Source organism: Lichenostomus cassidix, chromosome 1, assembly GCF_008360975.1.
Source record: "Lichenostomus cassidix isolate B80296 chromosome 1, HeHo_3.0, whole genome shotgun sequence".
NCBI lineage: Eukaryota > Metazoa > Chordata > Aves > Passeriformes > Meliphagidae > Lichenostomus > Lichenostomus cassidix.
The window spans coordinates 110,258,110-110,280,767 of NC_139479.1; the positions used below are offsets into that span (position 1 = coordinate 110,258,110).

At 46.2% G+C, this 22,658-nt stretch overlaps 2 protein-coding genes across 3 annotated transcripts; both read left to right on the forward strand.

The window, feature by feature from the left end:
- The first annotated feature begins 529 nt into the window (after positions 1-529).
- Positions 530-14,457, forward strand: POGLUT1 (protein O-glucosyltransferase 1). 2 transcript variants are annotated; one of them, XR_014855344.1, is made up of 12 exons: positions 530-823; positions 1,018-1,108; positions 2,875-3,018; positions 3,465-3,600; positions 6,235-6,356; positions 7,881-7,940; positions 8,930-9,029; positions 9,813-9,871; positions 11,683-11,850; positions 12,105-12,239; positions 12,379-12,435; positions 13,062-13,142. XR_014855344.1 is itself a non-coding variant. In XM_085075977.1 (11 exons), the coding sequence occupies exons 1-11, from the start codon at positions 655-657 to the stop codon at positions 13,216-13,218; spliced, it is 1,263 nt and encodes a 420-aa protein (XP_084932103.1). In that variant the 5' UTR covers positions 533-654; the 3' UTR covers positions 13,219-14,457. The 2 variants fall into 2 exon arrangements, 1 of the variants encoding a protein (XP_084932103.1); XM_085075977.1 differs by lacking the exon at positions 12,105-12,239 and having other exon boundaries at positions 533-823; positions 13,062-14,457.
- A 707-nt stretch (positions 14,458-15,164) lies between these two features.
- Positions 15,165-22,585, forward strand: TIMMDC1 (translocase of inner mitochondrial membrane domain containing 1). Its single transcript, XM_085076036.1, has 7 exons — positions 15,165-15,311; positions 15,443-15,608; positions 16,892-16,980; positions 19,097-19,164; positions 20,055-20,133; positions 21,256-21,366; positions 21,764-22,585. Exons 1-7 carry the CDS (start codon positions 15,217-15,219, stop codon positions 21,861-21,863), a joined length of 708 nt encoding a protein of 235 aa, XP_084932162.1. The 5' UTR covers positions 15,165-15,216; the 3' UTR covers positions 21,864-22,585.
- Positions 22,586-22,658: the final 73 nt, after the last annotated feature.

The window sequence follows — 22,658 nt, forward strand, 5'->3', positions numbered from 1 at the left end:
AGGAATGGATTAACACCAAAAGAGCATAGGTTTAGATTAGATATTAGGTAAAAAACTCTTTACTGTGAGGGTGGTGAGGCACTGGAACGGATTGCCCAAGAAGTTGTGGCTGCTCCATCCCTGGGAATGTTCAAGGCCAGCTGGATGGAGCTCTGAGCAACCAGAGGTCTATTTGAAAGTGTCCCTTTGTCGGAATTAAATTATCTTTAAGGTCCCTTCCAGCCCAAACCATTTGATGATCCCATGATACCTTGCTACCCACAGCCCTGAAGCTGCAAAGAAATTTATAAAAATCAGTCTGAACCTTCATACTGTAATGATGAGATTTGTGACTTTACCCTAGATGTTCACATTGAATCAGCTCTTGGCAACGGCAAGCGGTCGGGCCAGGAGAAAGAGTCTCTTACGAGCTGGACCAAGTGGATGATGAATCCAGGAGTGCTGGGAAGTTCTCCCCCAAAAAGGCCCGAAGGAGCGAGGGCCAGCGGGCAGGCAGGATCTGTGCGGGGCTGGCGGGATTCCTGAGGGCGGAGCTGCGGGGATAGCTGAGGGAGGCTGTCCCAGGTGCACACTCCGATCTTCTCCGGGCAGCAGCCGCCTGTGCAGCACAGCCCCGTCTATCGCGACACGCGGTGACCGTGTCACGACAGGGCAATGTCCGCCCGTCCCCTCAGCGCTCCGGCGGGAACTACAGCTCCCATGGCCGCGCGGGGCGGGCGCCGCCGCCATCTTGGGCCGGGCGGCGCGGCGGGCATGGCTGCGGCGCTGGCGCTGTGGGCCATGGTGGCCGCGCTGTGGCGAGTGGAGCCCGCCCTGGCGGCAGGTGAGCGGGGCACGGCGCGACGGGGTGCGGAGCGGGGCCGGGGGGCCGGGCGGGCAGCTCTCCAGCACGCCGTGGCGGCCCCCGGGCTGAAAGGCACCCCCGACCCGCTGCCCGTTCTCCGCCTCCCCTCCCCGCCGCTTGATCTGCCGGAGGATGGATCGAATCCTTTGGCTTTTCCTCCCTGTGTGTTTTAGATGCCAAGTGGGAAGCGATAACTGGGCAAATTAAGAAAGCTGTGGAAGCCTATGAGCCGTGTGTAAAGGAAAATTGCAGCTGCCACCAAAGGTGAGACACTGGTTTCCTTTCGGCTGCGCAGCACTCCGGACAGAGGAGGGGATGCTGTCGGCAGCGCTGGTGGATTGGGGATTAGCCAGGGAATATTTGGGTCCAAAGGGGTCACATCTGCAGCTGTGCCACACTCATTGTTACCCTCTGCAGCTGGACAGAAAGCGTGTTGGCATTTCGCATATGACCAACAATAAACCGTACACATGGCTCAACAACCAACCCACTTCTGCCTTCTCACTCAATAGGACTCAATAGGACACTCAATACCTTTAAGCATCATTTTTATTCAAAGGAGGAAAAGAAATTTAGGAAAGAGTTACCATGTCCTTCTGCCTTTAGGATAAGGATTTCAGGGGCAGGGACACAGATGCCCAACTTTAAGCCTCCGATTTAAAAGTATCAGATGTGCTCATTCATTTTAGGGGTTTGAGTGCTCTGTTGGCTTTTGAAATCAGATGAGTCATACTGAGCAACTGTTTGTACACTGTATGGAGTTTTTGATCTTCATTGCTCTTGAAATATTGATGAGGGAAAGTCTCTTCTAGCTGAGCCTTCCAGTCTTTTTCCTAAGTTCCAATCCAGATACAGCCTAAAGACATATCCTAATCTTTAAACATACACCCCACCACCTCCTGCCCACCTTTGGGCAGTACACCTTCCCAAGTGGCTACAACCTCCAAATCTGCTGCAGAACACGATAGTCAGTAGTGACATGAAGTTAGGATGGCTGTGGATGTGCCACGGCACTGCAGCTCTCTTCCTGTTCTCAAGCTCATCCCGTTTGCATCCCTGCCAGACTGCTTACGCTGTGGTCAGACCATCTGCAAAATAGCAATTCCTGACATAGTTTCACTGCTCTCTGCCTGATTAGGAAATAGCAGAATTCTGGTGGTTGGAGGGGACCTCTTGAGATCATCAAGTCCAACCCCTCTGCTCAGGTAGGGTTGCCAGGACCGTGTCCAGTCAGGTTTTGAGTATCTCAACTTTAACGTATCAAAGAAGCTCCATAGCCACTCTGGGCAGCCTGTACCAATGTTTGGCCACCGGCACAGCGGCATCACCCTGACAATGTTTTCTTAAGCTGAAACATTGATGCAATATCTACCTAAAAGCGAAGGATGTTCCCTTGGTTGTTACAATATGACAATGCTTGTTACCTGCTCCAAGCAGTTAGATCAGAGGACCTTCAGACTAAATTTACATGAATTGTATCCTCCTTCTGTGTGTTCTTGTGTTCATTAGGTTTGCGTTTCCGTACTGTGTTCACTGCTGATGTGCAGGGCATGTGCTGCGTAGGCCTGTCCTCCTGGGCCAGCTTTCACTGCATCCAGTGTTGCTGGGTGATGGTGTTTCTTGCAACTAGACTGTTACCGTCTTGTTTGATGTCTACATAGCATGACATTGTGTGAGGAGTTTGGTCTTGGTGTGCCCCATCATTTTGGAGGGCCAGAGGTCCAAGGGTGAAGCGAGCTGAAGACTTTTTTACTCAAAACATGCCAGGGTATGTCAGGTACTTTTATGGAAGAGTAAATAAAGTTGTCCTGTGCTGGGCTTTGTGTTCAGGCAAACAGCACCTAGGTAAAAGTGTAAAGCTTGGACCTGTGAGTCTCTGAGGATCTTCCAAATTCTTAAATTCGCACACCAGAGCTCCTAGAAGCTACATGGAGCTTGTTTTAGCTAGAAGTCTGTTCTGCATACTGCAATAATTTAATGCATAATATTCTCCCTGTGGTACATAATAATGGCTGATGGCTTTGTTTCAGTGTCTGGAAGCAGGACCTGGCTCCTTTTCGAGGTGGCATTTCTAAGGAGACAATGGCAGATGTGGTGAGCCGGAAGCTCGGGACACACTACCAAATAATTAAAAACAAATTATACCGTGAGCAGGACTGCATGTTCCCTGCAAGGTAAGAGCTGTGCAGAGGATCTTCTTTCACTAGCTGAGATAGAGGAGTAATTCCAACACTGCCAAGTTGAAACTCATTGAGTACAATGATATTTCAGAGGTCTGAATGCCTCATCAGAGCAGGAGCCTAGAAAATAAGCTATTAGGCTTAAATGCATCAATAAGAAAGTCACTGTTGCATTTAAGTAGACAAAGGCTCTACTTAAGGGTTGGTTGTGGGATCCCAGAGAAAGGGGCAGATCAGGCCAGATTTAGCAGGATGTGTTACCTCTTTGGTGTCCATACTGCAGTGGGACTTGGAGGCTGCTGCAGGCAATTCCCAGTTTGCATCCTGGTGTGGCTTAGGCTCACCATCTCTTCTGCCTCTGTACAGAGAAAGGCCTGCAAGAGACTGCAGGAGTCTGCCTCCTTCTTATAGCTCTTTTGCAATATGTCATTTCTCCACAGATGCAGTGGAGTTGAGCACTTCATTCTGGAGATCATCCACCACCTTCCTGACATGGAAATGGTGATCAACGTGCGAGATTACCCCCAGGTTCCCAAGTGGATGAAACCCATTATCCCAGTCTTCTCCTTCAGTAAGGTACACACACCTCATAAGCTGAGCATTGCCAAGACATGCATGCCCTTCTTTCTCTTGGGAATGTATTTTTGAGGATGGTTCTCTGCAGGTTTTCTGTGCATCCAAATTGCTTGTTCTTTTCTGTCCTTTGTTTCCTTTTGCTTCCAGTTTTCTGCCAGACAGACTTGCAGATCGATTTGATAGATCAGCTTTTCCCCTCATTAGCTCCTCTTCCAGGTCAAAAAGTGTACCACTGCTGCAGTGGAATGATAGACAGCTGGATGGGATATGTCCCAGCATTGCTGTCATTTTCTCCAATACCCCTGTTAAAATTATAGCTGTAGTTTATCAGCAATATTAAGGATTTTTGATTGTGTCAGTTGTCATATAGTTGATCTCATTTAATGCAAATATTTTAGTCCATTTTTTGTGGTAACAGAGATAAGCGTTTCTTACTTTCTTTTCTATAATATTGTCATCTTCTGTGAACCCTTTTCCCTTGGATTCCCTTTTCCTCCTGGAAACTTGCACACACAGACACAGAGGTGCACAGATGCATGGAGACAATCACTCTTTGCTTCTCTGTTCCCAGACTCAAGAACCCTCCTGCATGTTTTCCTACCTCTCCCATTGTTAAACCTGACTGTAACCTAGTGTCTCGTCCTTTCCAACAAAATGTTGTGACACCTCAAGCTTTGGCTAATCTTGCTTTGCCCAAATCCTGCACTTTTGCAGCCTAACCCTGGTCCTGTCTTTGGCTGGAGTCCAGCAGACAATAAGACCCAAAGAGAAGCAATAACCTATTTGGTCTTGCTAGTTCAAACCCAACCCTGTTTCTGCTAACTTACAGCATCTTACTCTGAGCCCAGGTCTTCAGCTCATGCACTCTGAACCATAACATGATCCATAACTCCCAAGTGAGCCTAACATTCTCTCTAGATTTTCAGTATGGCATTGCAAGCACTGCCAGCCAGCAACCATGCTTGCTGCTGGATGCAGTAGTAAAGCCAAGCTGTCTTCCCCTTGACCATTGCACAGCCTTTAACTCTAGCCAGCAGAACCCAAATTGATGCAGAGCAGGTTGCAGGAGTTTAATCTTTGCAGCTGTATTTAACATTCTGTCCCTGAGTGTCTTGCAGGACCCTGCAAGAAATTGAGCCCTGTGCTCACTGTTGTCCACTCTCTGAACTGTAACCTCAACCCTGTCCTTACCTGAAACCCAGTGACCCAGGCACAGCTCACATTTCACCAGCCAGTGTTAATACGACTTCGAGATGCTGATCCAATGTGCTTTCTAAGGCTAAAAGCATCAGGGATTGAAGGATTGTCCCATTCTGCATCTCAGAAAGTTGTCCATGGAGCTGTTGTAGTTTGTTACCAGTGCCTGTTTGTAGCAGGACTGAGAAGGAGCAGATAGAGAAGCACACACTCATTCAAGCTGGAAGGGACCTCAGAAGGTCACCCAGTCCAGCACCTTGCTCAGAGGAGGAACAGCTCTGGACTGCATCCTGCTCAGGTCTGAGCATCCCTGAGGACAGGGTGTCCACAGACAGAGTCTGACCTCAGAATGAAAACATATTTCCCACTATCTGATTGGAATTTCTCTTCTAATCAAAGCCTGTTGCCACTCATTCTGGCTCTGCACTTCAGAAAAGAGTGTGCCTCCACCTGAACTCTCAGTAGGAGAGTAGGCAGTTTGAGATGGCATTTACATTCCCCCAAGCCTCTTCTTCCTGTGCATGGACAAACCCATTCCTCAGCCCCAGTTCATATGTCATGTGCACTAACCTAACTACCTTGGTGGCCTTGGACTCTCTAGTGTCTCCAGGTGACAGATAGATGGATAATTTCTAGGAAGTTTATTACCAGTGCAAGGAAGGGCCTATAGTCTGGTTTCATGGAAGGGTTTAGTTTTACTTGAGTGCTGGTCTTCCTTCTGATAATATATGGGGACTTAAGGAACCAAACAGGAGCGAGGAATTGGAACTCTTACATGACCTGGATATTTGTCACAGCAAATTGTTAAGTGATCTCTAGGAAGGGTGGAATGAGCTGAGGTGTTGCAAACCTAAATGTTGAAGTGTCTCTAAGTGCCTCTATGAGGAGATAATAACACGTCTTGACTTATTATCAGAAAAAAATATTTGTAGCTACATGTAGGCACAAGCCTTTAGGAAGGTGAGTTGAGCTCAGGTCTTTTGCTATTTACTAATCAGCTGTGTCATGGAGCTCTTTTGGTTTTTCTGCATAAAAGTCCCTTGTCATCACACAGCAAGACAAGGCCTTTTTACAGTCATTGAATCATTTAAATGTTGAGCTGCCTTCATATGAACCCTGCCCAGGGAGGTTGTGGAGTCTCCCTCTCAAGAGACGTTTGAAACTCACCTGGGCATGTTTCTGTGTAACTTGCTCTAGGTGATCTTGCCTTGACAGTAGGGCTGGACTGTGGATGATCTCCAGAGATCCCTTCCAACCCTAATGATCCTGTGATTCTGTAACCCCAGCAAATGGTGACTACAGAGCTCTTGTGGCCTCTTATGGAAGTGTAATGGAAAAAGCCAATAGAGCTCCCAGAAGGAGCATTTATTACTGGTGGGCTCAGTAAACCAAAATAGATATTACTCTCATTCTTGCATTACTCTCCTTTTTCTCAAGACATCTGAATACAATGATATCATGTATCCTGCCTGGACATTTTGGGAAGGAGGACCAGCTGTTTGGCCAATTTACCCAACAGGTTTAGGGCGCTGGGACCTCATGAGAGAGGACCTCAGAAGGTATGTTTTGGAAATGGTGATGTGTGGGGTTATGTGGTGTTCATGGAAGGCAAAAGGCCATCTTGCCCTGGGCAGCACTGGGCACTGATGTCTGAGGCCATAGGTCTGCTGGCCTGTGATCTGTCCTGCTGCCTCACATAAACTACCTACAGCCTAAGTGCTCTATGGGAATTCTCCATGGAAACCTTAGATGATGTAACTGGAAGTTATAATTAGTTCCTCTGTTTGGAATCCTTTAGTAAGGAATGCAGAGGAGGAACTGTTCACATCCTTCTTGCTGTCAGGGCCAGATTACTATCGGGTTTGGGGAAAGCAGGTTTGTCAATAAAGTAGCAGTTACCTTTTGTCTGCAGAAATCTCCCCTGACATACAGAAATATTTTTCTTTCTTTTCAACTACTTCTCTAGGAGCTGTGTTTTTTTCACTGCAGGGATGATCCAGGATGTTTGTATAAGCTTCTGGAAGGCTAAAGGAAAGCCTTCTTTAGATCTGCTTTTACTTGAGTGTCATTGTGCAATAGAAAACCCTGGAATCATTCCTAAGAACCAAGAGTTACTACTGGGCTAAGACACAAGACGTTTCTGGCTGGGAGTCTTCCTTTTAGCAGGATCTTTTGACTTACTAGCAGAGTAAGGGGCTGCTTCCCATGGAGAGTGACAAACCAAGTGTGCAACAGTGAGTGAACATAGAAACAAAACAGCAAAAACCACTTCTATATAAATAACTTGACTTCAGAATGCAAGGCTGAATCTTTCCCTCTTCAAAATCTGAAGATCTGCATGACTATTCATAGCCAAAGCTTAATGTGTTGTAATGTAATGGAGGTCCAAAGCATTTACTCATCCTTGTGTTTTCACTTGTGTCACTGGGTTGTAAGGAGATGCACAGGTAGATCACTTTGGGCGTCAGGACCTGCATGTTCCACTAGGTGCAGTAGAAAAGTATGGCTGAGAGAGGTGGTGGGGTAGGTGACTGCACTGGCAGAAAAAAAAAAAACAGGTGAGCAGCAATTTTGAAGGACTTGATTAGGTTTAAAATGAAAGTGCTTAGGAAAAACAATGAACTCCTGTGTTTTAAGTGCAAAACACTAGGTGGGTTTTTTGTTTGTTGATTGGTAGTTTTGTTTTGTAATGGGAAATGACTGATTAGAAATTCTCTAGTCATTTTTCACTCTGCATATTCAGTGAAGTGCAGCAAAATAAAGCCACTGTACAAAAAATGGATTCAAATCTTAGGTAAACTTTTAGTACCCTTCAAGGTTTGGTGGGGGGGTTGTGTGTAATACATTATTTTGACTGAAAGGTGTTGTGGACAGTAGCCTATATCATGTTGCCTTAAAAACAATATTCACAGGAAAACCTGTTTCATTGGACCTGGCTGAGAGCTTTTTTCTGTTATAATGAAGAAAGTGATTTCCATCAGAAATGAAGAATATAAAAAGACATCATGCTGTGAAAGCTGATGAGAGTGCTGTTTCATGGTTATATTAAATCATTTATTGCCATGTATAAAAAATATTTTCAGATCTGCGGAAAAATGGCCATGGAAGAAAAAAATCTCTAAAGGATATTTCCGAGGATCCAGGTGAGCATATTTTCCTGCAACAGAAGATTCTACCAACATAGGCTGTGACAGCTCTCTGTATGTAGAAATTTTCATGTCTCCAAGATCTAATCCCTAAGTAAGTGTAACCCAGAGTGTGTTTTCCAAAAGTAAGGAAAGTGGGACATATTGTTCAGTGTTGCACCATTAGTTATTCTCCATAAGAATTACCATGTGCTACTGGTTTATTATAATCACCTAATATGGGAAACAGAAGTCGTGATGGATTTGCTACACAATTTCTTAATGGCTAAAACTGTCACCTCAGGAACCTGCTTGTTTTGTTCAGTGAAGGGAACTGCAGGTGCTTGATCCAAATTTAAAGATTTAATATTGCTGTTCATGCTTCCTGCCAATGTGAATGCTTTATTTGCTGTGCAAATGCTACACACGGAATGAAAAGTATTCTGGCCTTACGTTACCTGAGTGGTGGGGGATAAGAGAAGATTATTTATGGCCTCTCTCCAGTGACAGTTAGAAACAATTTTAAACCCCATACTTTGTTTCTTCCCCATCCCCAATAGGAAGGATTTTCTGGCTTACCAGGCAGGCTCAGGAGATGACGAGGAATGTGTCTCAGGGATGCTGTAACCTTGTTTATCTGCAATATTTTAAAGTCTTTGCCAGAGGGATCACTGCTGAAGATGCTGAGCTTCTCTTAACTCTCTATCTAAGGAAGGAGTTAAAGCATTTGGCACCCATCAGGTTAAAGGCTGAAGGAAGCAGGATTTGTCCTGGGAATTGTTTAAATAATACTGTTAAATATATAATAAGTCAAATAATTTTGGTACCCATAACTCATTCTCTTCTGTTAATATATCCTTGGACAGAAATACACAGTGGTACATACTTCATAATGTTTTGGGGGCACACAGGGAGGTCAACCTCAGAAAGAAGTAGTGCCTTGAGTCCTGCAGCTTGTTAGCTGTGTTGAGTCATGTGGATTGATAGTGAGAGCATTTCTTTTTCAGAACAAGTCCTGAGAGAGATCCCCTCATCCTGCTGTCCCGAGAAAACCCAGAACTTGTTGATGCTGAGTACACTAAAAACCAGGCTTGGAAATCTGAAAAGGTGTGTGGGTGTTACTCTGTCTTCTGAGTGTGAAGGCCAGAAAGGGTGGCATTGCAAGATGGCTTTGATGAGTGAGAAACATCTTGCTGGAGAGTTGTGGGTGATTCTTTAGAGTGGGGGAGGTTTGTAGTTCCCTTGATGGCCGCACCTCTCTGACAGATCAAAGGAAGGAGTCTCTAGAGCCTGGCAGGCCAAACACTTTTCTTCCTTCTACGTTTCTGTTCAAGGAAAGCAGAACACATAAGAAAATGAATCACTGCCAATCTCCTCCACTCCCACAACAACATCGGCCAACCCTTCCCCTTCTGTCTCTGAGCTGCCTTTGTGGTGTTGTCAGTCTTTAAACCTTTTTCTGTTTTCTCCATTTCTTGATCCTGTTGTGGATAACTTTCTGATAACTGTTGCTGATAACTTTTTAGTTTCATACTTAGTCTACAGTCCAGCTCCCTCCAGACAGTCTTGGCTAATCCGGTTACACTTGGCTTCACACAATCCATTGTCCCAAGCTGTTTTCCACTCTGTAGCTGCCAACAAAACATTATCATTTAATGTGTTTGTGCTGGCATTCACTTACAGGCAGTGTGTAATTTACTGAGCTTTTTTTCCCTGTTTGAAGGGCCGGGAATTCTTTATAATCCTTCTAACAGCCTACCAGAGAAGGTTTTCTCAGAAGTGGGAATGGAAGGTTCTAACACATCACCTTTGTTTCAAACTGAGAAGGAAAACAAATTAAATAACCATTTGAAGCTTAGTGATTTTCTTTTTATTTGTCTTTATTTTAAGGACACCTTAGGAAAGCCTCCTGCAAAGGAAATTCCACTGGTTGATCACTGCAAATACAAGTAAGAGTTTTGATTAGTAAAGCTATTCAATGACTGTGGGTTATTCTTTCCTTGCATGGTCTCATTTTATTTTAAGGTCTAACTCAACAACCAGCTCCATGTAAATATGAAAGCTTGTGAGCAGATGTAAGACAGTTGAAAATTTGGGGGCTTAGCATGACAAGTGCTGCCACTGGGTGTATGTAGTAAAAGAGAGAATCTGAAATCTGATTAAACAGACACTGTATTAATTCATACTTTTTATGTTGTTTGGGAGAATGTGGTTTTGATTGACAGAGGTTTTTATTCTTTAACTACTTTAGTGAGGGTTTTTTGGTGTAATACTCTCACGGGTTTCTATGTACAATATAAACTCTTAGTGTGTATGCACTTGTGTGTCAGATGTTTTACTTTTTCTTCTGCTAGTTGTGATTCTGCCAGCCAGAATCTGCTGATATAAGAGCTCAGTCATTTGGCTGAATCTGTGTTTTTGTGTAAATGTGATTGACTTGTCTCATTTCATATTTCACTAGACTGTTGCCCAGATTTCTCCATTCTGTTACACATACACTGCCTGACTCTGATGCTCCCCAGCCCATCATATGGTGTAGGTTGAGACCTTCTCACACACTTTTGTAGTCCAGGATGGTAGGGCCAACATGAACTTCTGGCTGCTCCCTTCAGTGGAGGTGCTATAGCAGGCTGGCTTGGCTGTGGTCATGGATGGTGGGAGCTGTGTCTGGAATTGGACAGAAGCATTTCCTTGTTTCCAGACCACTGTTCTTGGTACATCTCTACACATATTTGTTGAGCTCCTAATACAACAAGCTGCTTGTCCCTGCCTTGACCTCCTAGGTAGTACAAATGATGCAAGGTAATTTCAGGTTTACTCCATATCATTTACTGCTGAACTAAGTTTAGCTGTAATTCACACCTTGCCTGAAATATATTTAATATATAAACTCCATCTCACCCAAAATAGCTTCATTAAAGGAAGAACTCTCTTCCCCCAGCCCAAAATGTTTGACTTCAAAGATTAGTTATATATACTGGGAAGGGTTCCCTGTAGCAAAACCAGCTTTCCATATAATAGGAGAAATGTGGGTTTGAAAAGGAAAACAAGTAAGCAAACAAACATCCCTCTGAGATACAGTTTGCTAAGAGAAATACCCCCTTGCCACAGTCAAGTCCACTTTACTAACTTGGCAGGAAATACTGAAAACAAAATTGTGGATTCTTTGTTATCTGCAAAGATATCTTTGTTATCTGTTGTGTGCTGGCCCATTTAACCTCCTAGAGTTGCATTCCCAAGTTAATATGAAACAATTACATTCAGATTAAAGCAGAATCCCAGAGGAAAAAATAACCTGAGATAGATGTGGCAAAGCACAACAATGAACAGAAGAGCTTCACTCCCAGGCAAGAGAGAATTGGGAAAAACTTCCTTGTGGTTGATATAGTTTCTGGGTGACCCCAAAGGGTCATGGGATCCATGTTGTGACCTTCCATGCCTTGGTGGCAATTGTCCATGGGGCCTCCTTTGGTTTGTCACAGGCAGGTGCCTTTATCAAAGGTAAAGCCTCACACCTTGATTTTGTCACTGAGTTTTGACAGACAGCAGACACTCACCTAGCACATCCTTAACTTCAGCTCACCTTTCCTGTGAGCAGCTTCAAATAAATGCCTTTCCTCTGTTTTAGTGACTGCTGTGCTGCTCAGGGTGAGGGAGGCCGCCAGCTGCTGCCTGTCAGGGAAGGTTCACTGCACACCTTAGTGCATTTCCTCACACAAAATGTGTAACCAGGTCCCTCTCTCTGCTCATCCTTTTAAAGGTACCTGTTTAATTTCCGGGGAGTGGCAGCCAGTTTCCGCTTGAAACACCTTTTCTTGTGCGGCTCACTCGTCTTTCATGTTGGAGAAGAGTGGTTGGAGTTCTTCTACCCCCAGCTGAAGCCTTGGGTCCACTACATCCCAGTCCGGTCAGACCTCTCTGATGTCAGGTGTGAGGCCTGAGCTCCATGGAGCTTTCTGTACCATGGGAAAGTTTGGGAAGGTGGGATGGTTTGTGTTAGGCCATGAAGTGCCTCCACTCCGAGGCATCAGGCAAGGACTTCTGGGGGTCATGGTCTTTTCTCTTCATCACTGCCCCCAAAGAATCCTTTGCTCCTGTTGCTCAGGGAGTACAGTTTCACTGAAGTATGCAGGCCTGTCACTCTCACTGAAATCAGCAGGCACTAGACACTGAAATTTGCAGGTGGGCCCTGCAGCACAGATAAGGGGGAAGAGGAACTTATCAGTGGGCCAAAGATGTGCTAGCTCCCAGATTTCAGCATGTTGTCCAGAACTGATGTGAAACAATCAAGGCAAGAAGTTTCTTCTGTGCTCTGAGGTGAGCAACACCTTCACTCAGTTGTAGACTCTTAACTTCACCCTCCCCAACAATTTAGCAATTTAGCTAGGGGATGATGTTCTCCACTGAGCCAGTTGTTCCATAGCTATTTTTCTCTTTTTTTTGGTCTTCATTTTAGGGAGCTCTTGCAGTTTGTAAAGGAAAACGATGCCATAGCACAAGAAATTGCAGAGAGGTAAGTTGGGTTTCCTTCCTGGCTATTAGGCAGTCTTCCTCCAAAGCATTTTCTTGCACTGCTTTTGAAGGGGTTGCCCATCAAAGACAACCTAGTATTAGTAGGGTGCAGTATAACTGATCTTCTGCAATAACAGCAGGAGGGCTGGAGCACTCATAACAAGCAGGGGGAAGCAGAGAACAGGAACAGGATTCTGTGCTTAGCTCTTTGGTTCCCATGTGACCCATGTCAGGAGCCCCACAGAAAGCTGGCAGAGCTTGGGAGCCTTTGTCTCAGTATGAGGTGAGCTGACTCCTGGGAGCTGTGTCTGCACTGTAAATATTATCTATCCAGGCTGGCTTCTGCAGCAGCATGCATCAGTGCTGTTCTAGCTGTATGTGATAAGTGAAATCTGATATTTATTATCCCAGATAGCAAATACCATCTTGAGGATAGCAAAAGCACTGCAACTGTCAGAGCTGTGAGCATGAATGAAAATTGTAAAATTAAAATAGACAGTACAGAGCAGTGCATGTTGTTTCTCATTTGAAACAAGGAAGAGTGAAAGTTGATATACATCCAAACCAAAATGAATGACTCTTGTAGGAACTGGAAAACAGTCCTGACTGTGTCTTGTATGTCTCTAGGGGACGTCAGTTCATCACTGAGCACTTGGAGATGGAGGACATCTCTTGCTACTGGGAGCATCTGCTGTCTGAATATTCCCAAACCTTGACTTACAAAGTGAAAAAAAGGAAGAGCTACAGTGAGATCACTTCTGAATGGCTGAAAACAGAACTGTAGAGACTTCTCTGTTTTTCTTTTCACCTCAGACTGATCACTGTGGAAATCTGAAGATCAGTATTAACTTATTTCTTGCTCTCTCAGACTTAGCTTTTACACCAGGACTATAGAGAACAGCAGTAAGCTTTGACAATGCATCCAGGCAGTGGGACCTGGTTGTACTGTCACCACAAAAATGTTAAGTAGCATGTTGGATAATGGCTATTTTGTGGGGTGGTCAGTCATGCCAGGAGGAGGGGTATTAGCATTTAGGACTTAGTTACTACCTGTCTCAGAATGATCCTAAATCCCATTCAGTTGATGAGAACCCTTGCTGTTAATTTTACTCAACTTTTTACCAAAAGTCATGGCAAGGTACATGTGAGGACTGTGAGCTGCACTCAGCTGGCAGATACTTGCCCCTTTGGCAAATGTTTTCTCAGCTGAGTGGTAGCACTTGGCATACTAGGTGTTCTCTGACAGAAGTAGGTACTGGGATTTGGGGATACCCTTTCTGAATAGCTTACAGTTTATGTAGGGTTTTAGAGGTTGATGGTAAGGCTTTGACATGCCATTGAAAGGATAACTGATCCTTGCAGAATTACCCTACCTACCTCACAGGGGGACCAGCAGGCAGTGGTGATGTGGCCACTGCCACTGAGGCACTCAGCTTCAAACAGGGATGTGCTGGCAACTGAGACAGAGGTGGTTCATCCTCCAACAGATGAGCTGGGTGCCTGCACAATTGAGCCCTTGTTAATTGTTTCTCACAGGCTGCCTGGCCAGACATCCTGGGACCCTTAGGAACCCAGAGAAAGCATTGGCAGAGGTAGATTCAGCACTTCTTTTTTCCAGAAGTGCAGAGACTGCTCTGATCCCTGTCTGTAACCTTTCTAGGATTTTTTTTTGAGACTGGTAATACATCTGCTCACTTCAGTACTTGCTCACAGAGGCCTCACAGCACTGCTGAGCCCTGGTACAGGGAGTGGCAACTGGACTTAGGGGTCAAGTGCTGGTTGCAGGGGCAGTGTGTTGGTTATGGGACCACGGCTGGGGTTATCCCACCTGGCAAAGGAAATGGAACAGGGCATTAAAAGAGCCTGGTTTCCCAGGAAAACTGTGCCAGAGTGGAAAGGGTTTTCTGGTTTTCTATTTTTAGTCAATGGAGAGACAGCACTCCAAGAAACTGAACAGCTCTGTATGATATTTTTAAACCATTTGTACTGAAGTGCTTTTTGGAATAAAACAAACAAAAATGAAGTTTTGTTGGATGCATTGTTGCTTCATCAGAAGAGCGACATAAGGTCTGCAAAGCCCCAGTTGTTCCCCCTGTAGATCTTGTGATGAGACTTGATTGTTGCAGCTTAGGTGGCCCTTGGTCAAAGTGGTGGTCTGCAGGAGTGGGGGAAGAATCCCAGGAAACACCAAATCCGATGGTTTAAAATACGCTCAGGTCTGGTGGGAATGCCCAGGCACCTCTCCTGTGGGGAACTTTTCAGTCCTCAGAAATGAGTCTGGGGATGTTTTGGGGGTCTCTGATGGTTTATGACACCTTCTACCACATGACAGCTGCATCTCTGTCAGCACAGTCCAGCCAGCAATGCCCCATCAGACCTTCCCCGGTGGAAGGGAGGTTCACATCAGACTGAGTTGTGTCAATTAGCACCTTTCAGAGCCACCATCTCGCCTTGCAGGATTTGCCTCCGAGCTGCCTCAAAGCCCGGGGGCTGCACTCCCTCTGTCTCGGGCAAACCAGCCGCCACAGCCGCCAAAACTCAGCTCCTTCCCCGGGGGGTGCAAAAGCGGCCCCGCAAAAGTGGGGAAATGTTTGGAGTCACTCATCAGTAACAGTGCAGTCTCTCACACGTGCCGAGCCGAGCCGAGCGGTTCCGAGCCGAGCCGAGTGCTGCCGGGGCGAGCCGAGCGGTTCCGAGGGGTTCCGAGCGGCTCCGCTCCGTGCCGTGCCCCGCCGGGGCGCAGGGGGCGCTGTCTCGCCCGCCCGCTGCCGCCGGCAGGGCCATGGCGGAGCGTGCCGGAGCTCCGGCGGGGTTCGGGCGCCCCGCGCCGCTGCCGCAGACAGGCTGGGAGAGGCTCAGCGAGCTCTGGCAGCGAGAGTGAGCGCCGGGCCGGGCTCGGGTGGGACGGGATGGGTCGGGCCGGGCGGGGCTCTGCTGGGCTGGGTCGCGGCGGTGCCGCCGCGCCTCACGCGAGCGACCCCGCGGCCATCGCTGCCCTTGCCTTGCAGCGAGCGGCAGCAGTACCCGGAGGAGACGGTGAACATCGCCAAGTCGGCGTTCACGGCGGGCCTGGTGGGCTGGCTGTACGGCGGGCTGCCCGCCTTCGTCAACGCCCGCAAGGCCTTCATCGAGCGCAGCCACGGCGAGCTGTTCCAGAACCGCGCCGATGCCGTGGTACGAGCGCGGAGCCCGCGGTGTGGGGGGAGCGCTGAGGCCCGCAGCGCCCCCGGCAGGCCTCGGCCCGGGGAAGGCGCCGGTGCGGCAAGTTGCCCTTGGAGCCGCGGGTCGGGGTGACACCGCAGGTGGCCTCGCGTTTGCAGGACGCTGTGTGTGCCCCAGTCTGGGACTTTGTGGCAGAAAGTTTGCTGGCAGTGTGTTCAGTGCGTGCAGCCTGCCCGGGCAGCTGCTGCCGGAGTTAGCGCTTCCCTGTCACCCAAATCACACGCAGTTCGCTTTAAAAAAGTGTCCTCGTTACGGAAAAAGTTGGTAACAAAGTTTACCGTTCTGTAATATAGCTGATTAATGTGTCTCGAAAAGGCTTTCCGCTTTTAAATTTTAGTGTGCTGACAGGAGACTTCATAGTGTCAGACTGGGATTGTACTCTTGTCTTATTAATGTAAGTCGTTTTGAGACCATTTAAAATTCTTTTAGAACAGCAGCACAACAAAGAACATTTGTGACATTTTATAGATGTATTCGAAGTTTTAGGGGGTTGTTATTCAATTAAAGTGTTGGTTACCCGGATTATGAAGAAGAAAACCCCTTTAAAAATCTGCCTGATGTAAATTTCTCATCACTTGCAATTAGATTTGGCCCCTGATGCAGTGACCTGCAAATTACCCCTGCCTGGCTTCAGTCTGGTGGCTCTCTGGTATATCTGAACCCAGGCTAAGCACCTACACCACAAGCACTGGAAGAGAAAATTTATTTACTTTCATGGTTATAACTCCAACATTTTTAATTTTGATGAAACTTCTGTTTATCACATATTTTAAAAACCCTCTTCTTTTCAAACTTTTAAGTGCCCGTGTTAAAGTGCAGAGCTTAATGGTATCTTAACATTTAATGTAGATGGTTATTATTTACTCACTATTATTTATTGATGGTTATTAGTTATTAATGCTTATGAACTCATAATAATGAAGTAGTCTCTAGTTTTTCCCCCTTCTCCTCTGCTGCTTTCCTGTACTGTCCTTAGAAAGCCCTCCTAGTTCACCCAAATGTCTTTCAGGATTAGAAAGACCAGTTGGCATTCCAGGCTGGAATTGATTCTTGGTTTTCCTGTTGGTGGCTGGGAGCAGCTTTCCCTCTGAAGGTGGCTGACTTGATCCATAGGAGTCAGGATATCAGTCCCAAGGGACATCAGTCCCACAGCCAGGGGACATGAGTCCCACAGCCTGTCATGCTGGCAGGAGGAGGGGGCTGTGACCTGTGACATGTCCTCTCTGTCCCCTCAGCAATCTGCACACCGTGCAGGTCTCCGGAGCTTCATCCGCTACGGCTGGCGCTGGAGCTGGAGGGTTGCGGCTTTTGCCACGATATTCAAGTGAGTGTTTCCTGGTGGAAGTGGGAGCAGAGCTGCCTTGTGCTTGTGCCTGTCCTTCAGCCAGGAGCCCTTCATGCCAGCAGTGCCCACAGCTCTGGTGATTGATTGAGGCTCCTGGTGTTGCCTTAACATGAGTCTGATTGATCAGGTGTGAGTATGATGAGGGTTTAACCTTTTAGAATAGTCCCAGAATTCACATCTTCTAGTGAACCAACACAAACCCTAAATATGGAAAAGCCCTGTTCATACATCTAATTCCTGCTGTTACCAACTTGAACACTGTTCTTCCCTTTCTTGACAGCTTCTCTCTGCTTTTGCTTCATCTCTTTCTGTGTATGTTTCTCTGAGGGAGTGTTATAGTGTGTTGGCAGTTTCTGGAAGTGCTTTCTAACCCACACTAATTTTTGTCCTTTCTATGTCTCATTACTCCTAGTTTGTATACACTGATGCTACTCACAATTGTCGCTACTCCTGGTTTGTATACACTGGTGTTACTCACAATTCTTTGTTCTTGTCTTCAAACACTTGCAGGGGATCATCTTACTCTTAATTGATTGCTGAACATCAGACCTACCAGTTCTATATACCTCTTTAAGCCTTCAGATTTTTCCTACACACACAAACCCAATAGACAGAGATAGAGAGCACAGCAATGGTGTTCCACTTCCCCGATTTTATTCCTTGGGTGTTCCAGGGCATTGCTGTCAATAGAACATCAAACTGAGCATGGTCTTCTGAGTAAAGCCCTTTTAAACTAGGGATATCTCCTTCCCTGTTGTTCAAACTAGTAAATTTATCCATTGTCTTAAACCTGCATTGACTCTCTCTGCAGGTATATTCTGTTTAAGTTTTACTGCTTTTAAGGTTCCATGGTATTGACTGACATTATTTTATATTTCTGTCTCCCTAATTTTTTTGTTCCTTTCTGAGTTTCTTCCTCTTTCTCTCTCTCAGTTTCTTTGGCACCTTTTAGATTAGTATCTGGTTTTAGGATTAGTTAGTGGGCTGTTTCCTTTCTCTCCAGGAGCTTTTGAGTTTGGGTTTTCTTTGGGTTTTCTTGGATTTCTTTGGATTCTTTGTGTTTTCCTGGATTTCTTTGGATTTGACATGTAACCTTGTCATCTTCCACCAGGTGTCTCCCCTGCAGTCAGATCAGCCCCTTTTTTCACCAGCGCTTTGGTAAAGGTTCTGAGCAGAGATATTTGCTGCTCAGCATTGTTTCTGTAAAGCCCAAATTGAAGGGTTTTGTCCTGCAGTTGTAAAAACTTCAAGTTTCACAATTAAAAGCCAAATTGTTTTGGTTTATCTGTGTTGGGAAGGAGGATTGCTGGTGGCTTGTTGATGTCATGCAGGAGGCTTGCTGAGGTGCTGGGGAGGATGTGGCTGCTGAACTGAGAACAGAGGGTGTTGTGGGGCTTAGCTGGTGTTTTTGGAGGAGCTGGTTTACCTGCCCCAGAGGGAAATCTGATGCCACAAGAGTAGGTGACCCTGCTGATGTCATGAGTGTGACTGAGGGGTTTCTTTTGGGGACTGTTTATAAGGCAAGATCTTATTTAGTGCATGCTTCTGGGGGTAAGGGTCTTGCATCAGGATGGATTGACTGACTGACAGGGCTTTTCCATTGCTCAGTTTCTTTTATCCTTGACTATATTATATGTTCCTAGGCACGAGAACAGGTAGTTCAGAGAAGTTGTGGGTGCTCCATCCCTGGAGGTGTTCAAGGCCAGATTGAATGGAGCTCCAAGCACCCTGGTCCAGTGGAAGTCCCCCTCACAGTGGGAGGCTTGGAACTGGATGATCTTTAGCATCACTTCCAACCCAAACCATTCTATGACTCTATACAATGGAAAGAAAATCTTTGATTAAAAAAACCAAAAAGAATATCCCAGATCCAGACCAGGAACTCTGATATTCCCTGGCCTGTGTCTGTGCAGCTGCCTGCAGTAAAGTCACAGAAGTCACGGCTGGCGTGTGTGTGCTCTGAACAGATGGGCAGCCAAGCAGTTAGAGGCAACCTGAGGGCTGGCTTAATGAAATTCAGCTTTATTTCAGGCTATGTTTTGCTATTTTTCTTTTTCCATGTGCAAGTGCTGACTTCTGTGCCTTACCTTTGCAGCGTGGTGAGCACGGGCCTGTCTGCATACCGCGATAAAACCACCATCAGTAATTTTGCTGCAGCAGGAGGTAAGAGTGCTGTAACCTTGGGTGCTTCTCTGTTTGTTAGCAAGGGTTGTAGCAGAAAAGCATAAGCAGGTATCCACATCCCCTGGGCCTGAGCAGCTTCTGTGCTCTTGGGTTTTGCTTCTTGTTGCACTGACTTTGCTCTGTTGTTTGCCTGCTGTGTGCCTTTATTTGTAACAGAGATACTGATGCACTGCTGAAACCATTGGGGTTTTGTGGTTATCAGTTCATCTTCAATATACTTGCTGGAGTATTTTGGGTGAAAAATGCTTGTGAGGGATAAAGGCAACATTTGGTGCATAACCTGCACTCATAAGCACCTATTTAACAGGGAAAGCATTTTTAATTTCCACTCTTGGTAACAATTCAGCACACTGTTTATGAGCTGCCCTTTTCATGCGAAGCTTTGCATGCCTGCTTTTGGCAGCAGGGCTCTGGGTAAGTGATCTGCTTGTTCAGTTTTACAGGCTTTATTGCCCTTGCAGTTGGATACACTTTTTACTGGTCTTTTCTGCCTTACATGGCAGCTACTATTATTAGCTGTTGTGGAACAGAAAAAAGGGGGAGGGGGCTCATGCTCCAGCCTAGAGAGAGCTTGTTTTGCCTTTCATAGATACTCTTATGGTACAGGAAAAACTTGGGCAGTTTTTGTGAAGCAGCAGGAACCTTGTGCAATGTTTCAGTGCAGAGACCATGGTGACTGCATGTGGTGACATTCTGTCCCCACTGGCCATGGCACTTGCTTTCTGCTCTGTTAAAAGCAGTTTTCATGTCTTGGAGAAGAGAAATGCAGCAAAGCAATTCCCACAGTTGGTGTGTGATGGCTACTGGGGTGTTGTTGCTACTGTTGTTGCTACTGGGGTGTGTTTCAGTGTTTGTTTTTTCTTTTTTAGCTTTCACAGGAGGCCTTTTCAGAATGCACTTGGGCCTTCAGGGCCTGGTGGGTGGCGTCGTGTTTGGAACAGTGTTTGGGTGAGTTGTGAGTGCTGCCAGTGAGGGATTGAGACACTTCAAGCTACTCTTGAAGGGTGTTTGTTAAGACAGTGGCTGCACACCACTGTGTGTGTATGATACCAAGCCTGATACTTGTATGATACCAAGCCTGGAATCATAGATGGGGCTACAGGAGCTTCCCTTCCTCTCTTGCCTTGAGGGATTTTCTGTATCTGTCTTGGGACCTCACTTTTCTTCCTACCTTTAAACTTTTTTTACTTTTCTTTGTTTCTTGATTTGTTTTGCTGCTCTCTCAGTAGTAAGAGCTCAACGCTCTCAGTGCATCTTATTTGCTCCTGTTTGCTTATTAGAGGGGACAGCATAGGCTCCGTCAAAGCTAAAATGTGGAGCAGCAGCCATTAGGAAACACTGAAGGAGAAACTGCTGGGCTATACAGCCCAGGGCTGTAAGGTGGGCATATGTCTTCATGTGTGTTACAGTCCTGAATCTCCTAAAGCTCCCTGGGGCATGGAGGAACCTATGGTTCTCTCTCAGAGGCTCTGTCCTTCAGGACAGTGATCTCTAACTCAGGAAAAATCTGACTTTTCAAGCAGAGCTGGGATTTCTTCTCAGAGTGCTGACTTGTAAATATCGTCACAAGTGAATCTGGGGATCCTACCTGAACATGAGAATGAGCTTTATTTGTGCTGCTTGGCACCATCAGGATGGTGGCAGCTGTGGGCATGCCTGGAAGCAGCCTAGGGAGCTTTACCTTTTCCAGTGAAAGCACAAGTACTTCCAGAGCTGGATAGAAGCTAAGCAGGGGTGTCACTGTCTGAGTTGTAGGTTAGGTGTTCTATGGAGTCTTCATTGGGTACCATAAATCCTTCCACCCCTTTGTCCTATGCATGCCTGTCAGTGAGTAAATTCAAAATATGTTATCACAGGGGCTCCAGTGAGTCACAGCTGAAGAGATGCTGTGTTTGGTGGGTGACAGTAGAACAGAAGTGCCTTAGTCTGTGGTGTGATGCGAGTGTTGGGGAATGTGACACTCCCCTGAAGTGGCATCTGGCCCCTGCATGCTCCTTTTGCTGATGCCAGTAAGTTATTGCTGTTGAGTGTGCCCTGGGTGACTGGTGACTTTTCTGCTTCCTCCTCCAGGATCCCTGCAGGAGGCCTCTTGATGGTAATGTATGGCCTGGCTGGTGAGACCTTGCAGGAGAAGAGGAAGCGTGAGCGCAGGGAGCTGTACGAGCAGAAGCTGGCAGAGTGGTGAGCAGCAGCTCTGCCCCTTCCAGTCCCAGTGGACTAGGAGGGTGTCTGGGTCTGTTTGTTCAAGCATTTAAAGAAACCATGGCACCCTAGGCTTTCTAAACCTCAGTTCTTCTCATGGTTGTGGGTGTTGTTCCCATACCAGTTTGAGAACTGCTGATTTAGTCTTCCCAGTCTTTCCTTCATTGCTGCCTTCTTTCCATCCCCATTAAAATGAGGGAAGAAGAAGGGTAGCTGGAGGCTTGGGGGAGAAAAGTCTGTGACACTGGTCATTTGAATTACTGAAACTCACTCACTAGTTCTAGAAGAAATTTTCAAGAGCTGGGATTCTGCAGTCATGCCTCTGTCAGGAGGATACTGCCATAAAACTGGTTTCCACTCTCTCTTCTCTCCTTAGGCAATCCAGACTCAGTGTGACTGAAGTCTTAGGCCAAACGGAAAACAATGCCCAGGAAAGACCAGAGGTGGGGAGAACAAGAGAATTGAAGAGCTACTGAGTCTTCCCCAGATCTGTAAGAAGCTACAAAGCATTTTGATCCTTGTAAAAGCCTTCAGTCAAGGGATCATGGAAGTCGTCTGTGAATGCAGTTGTATCCTGTGAAAAAGTGTTTTGCTGAAAACATCGTTCAGGGATGGATATCACTGCAACAAGGAGCTTGGAAGGGCCAAACCTATTCCACCTGAGAAGGTAGAAATACAGACTTTGCAGATGAGGAAGCATCATCTAGGTTTGGCAGGGAGTGAGGGCTCCAGAGCCTCATCTTGAACCCATTTCACTGCTGAAAATGTCCAAACCACCAGTGATGTAGAAATACTCAAGGTAAAGGAGCCTTTAAATGGTTTGTGTGCTAAAGGTACCCTGATTTCAAAAGTTAATTATGCCCTGGTGAAAGCTGCTCTTCAGACAGTGCCTGACGAGCTTGCTGATGGTGGCTTCTTACTTGGTTCCTACAGTACTTGGGGTATTTTGCAGTCAGTGTTAAGGAAGAGTGGAGGAGCTGGGAATTATATGGAAATACCCTGAAAACGGCATGTTTTGGTTTCCTCAATAGAAGTCTGAGGGGGCCACAGAAAACCTGACTTATTTCTGGTGGTGATGGTGGGAGACTTGGCACTCTGGACAGTTTTAACAATAGAAAGGCCTCTAATTTAATTTGAAGGTTGGAAATCTTTGGGAGAGATGTGGTTCAAGACACTCAATAAAGCCATCTAGCAGTGGTGACTGTGTCCATGAGCTCTTTATGTCATCACAGTAGGTACTTTATGTTAGTACAGTGTTGGTACTAGAGAAG

Bases quoted from the DNA above. Each gene is read 5' to 3' on its own strand.
- POGLUT1 (XM_085075977.1), top strand. From the start codon at position 655: ATGTCCGCCCGTCCCCTCAGCGCTCCGGCGGGAACTACAGCTCCCATG. The intron at 7,941-8,929 runs GTGAGCATATTT...TTTCTTTTTCAG, and splicing joins GGATATTTCCGAGGATCCAG to AACAAGTCCTGAGAGAGATC. The intron at 9,030-9,812 runs GTGTGTGGGTGT...CTTTATTTTAAG, and splicing joins AGGCTTGGAAATCTGAAAAG to GACACCTTAGGAAAGCCTCC.
- TIMMDC1 (XM_085076036.1), top strand. From the start codon at position 15,217: ATGGCGGAGCGTGCCGGAGCTCCGGCGGGGTTCGGGCGCCCCGCGCCG. The intron at 15,609-16,891 runs GTACGAGCGCGG...CTGTCCCCTCAG, and splicing joins AGAACCGCGCCGATGCCGTG to CAATCTGCACACCGTGCAGG. The intron at 16,981-19,096 runs GTGAGTGTTTCC...TTACCTTTGCAG, and splicing joins GCTTTTGCCACGATATTCAA to CGTGGTGAGCACGGGCCTGT.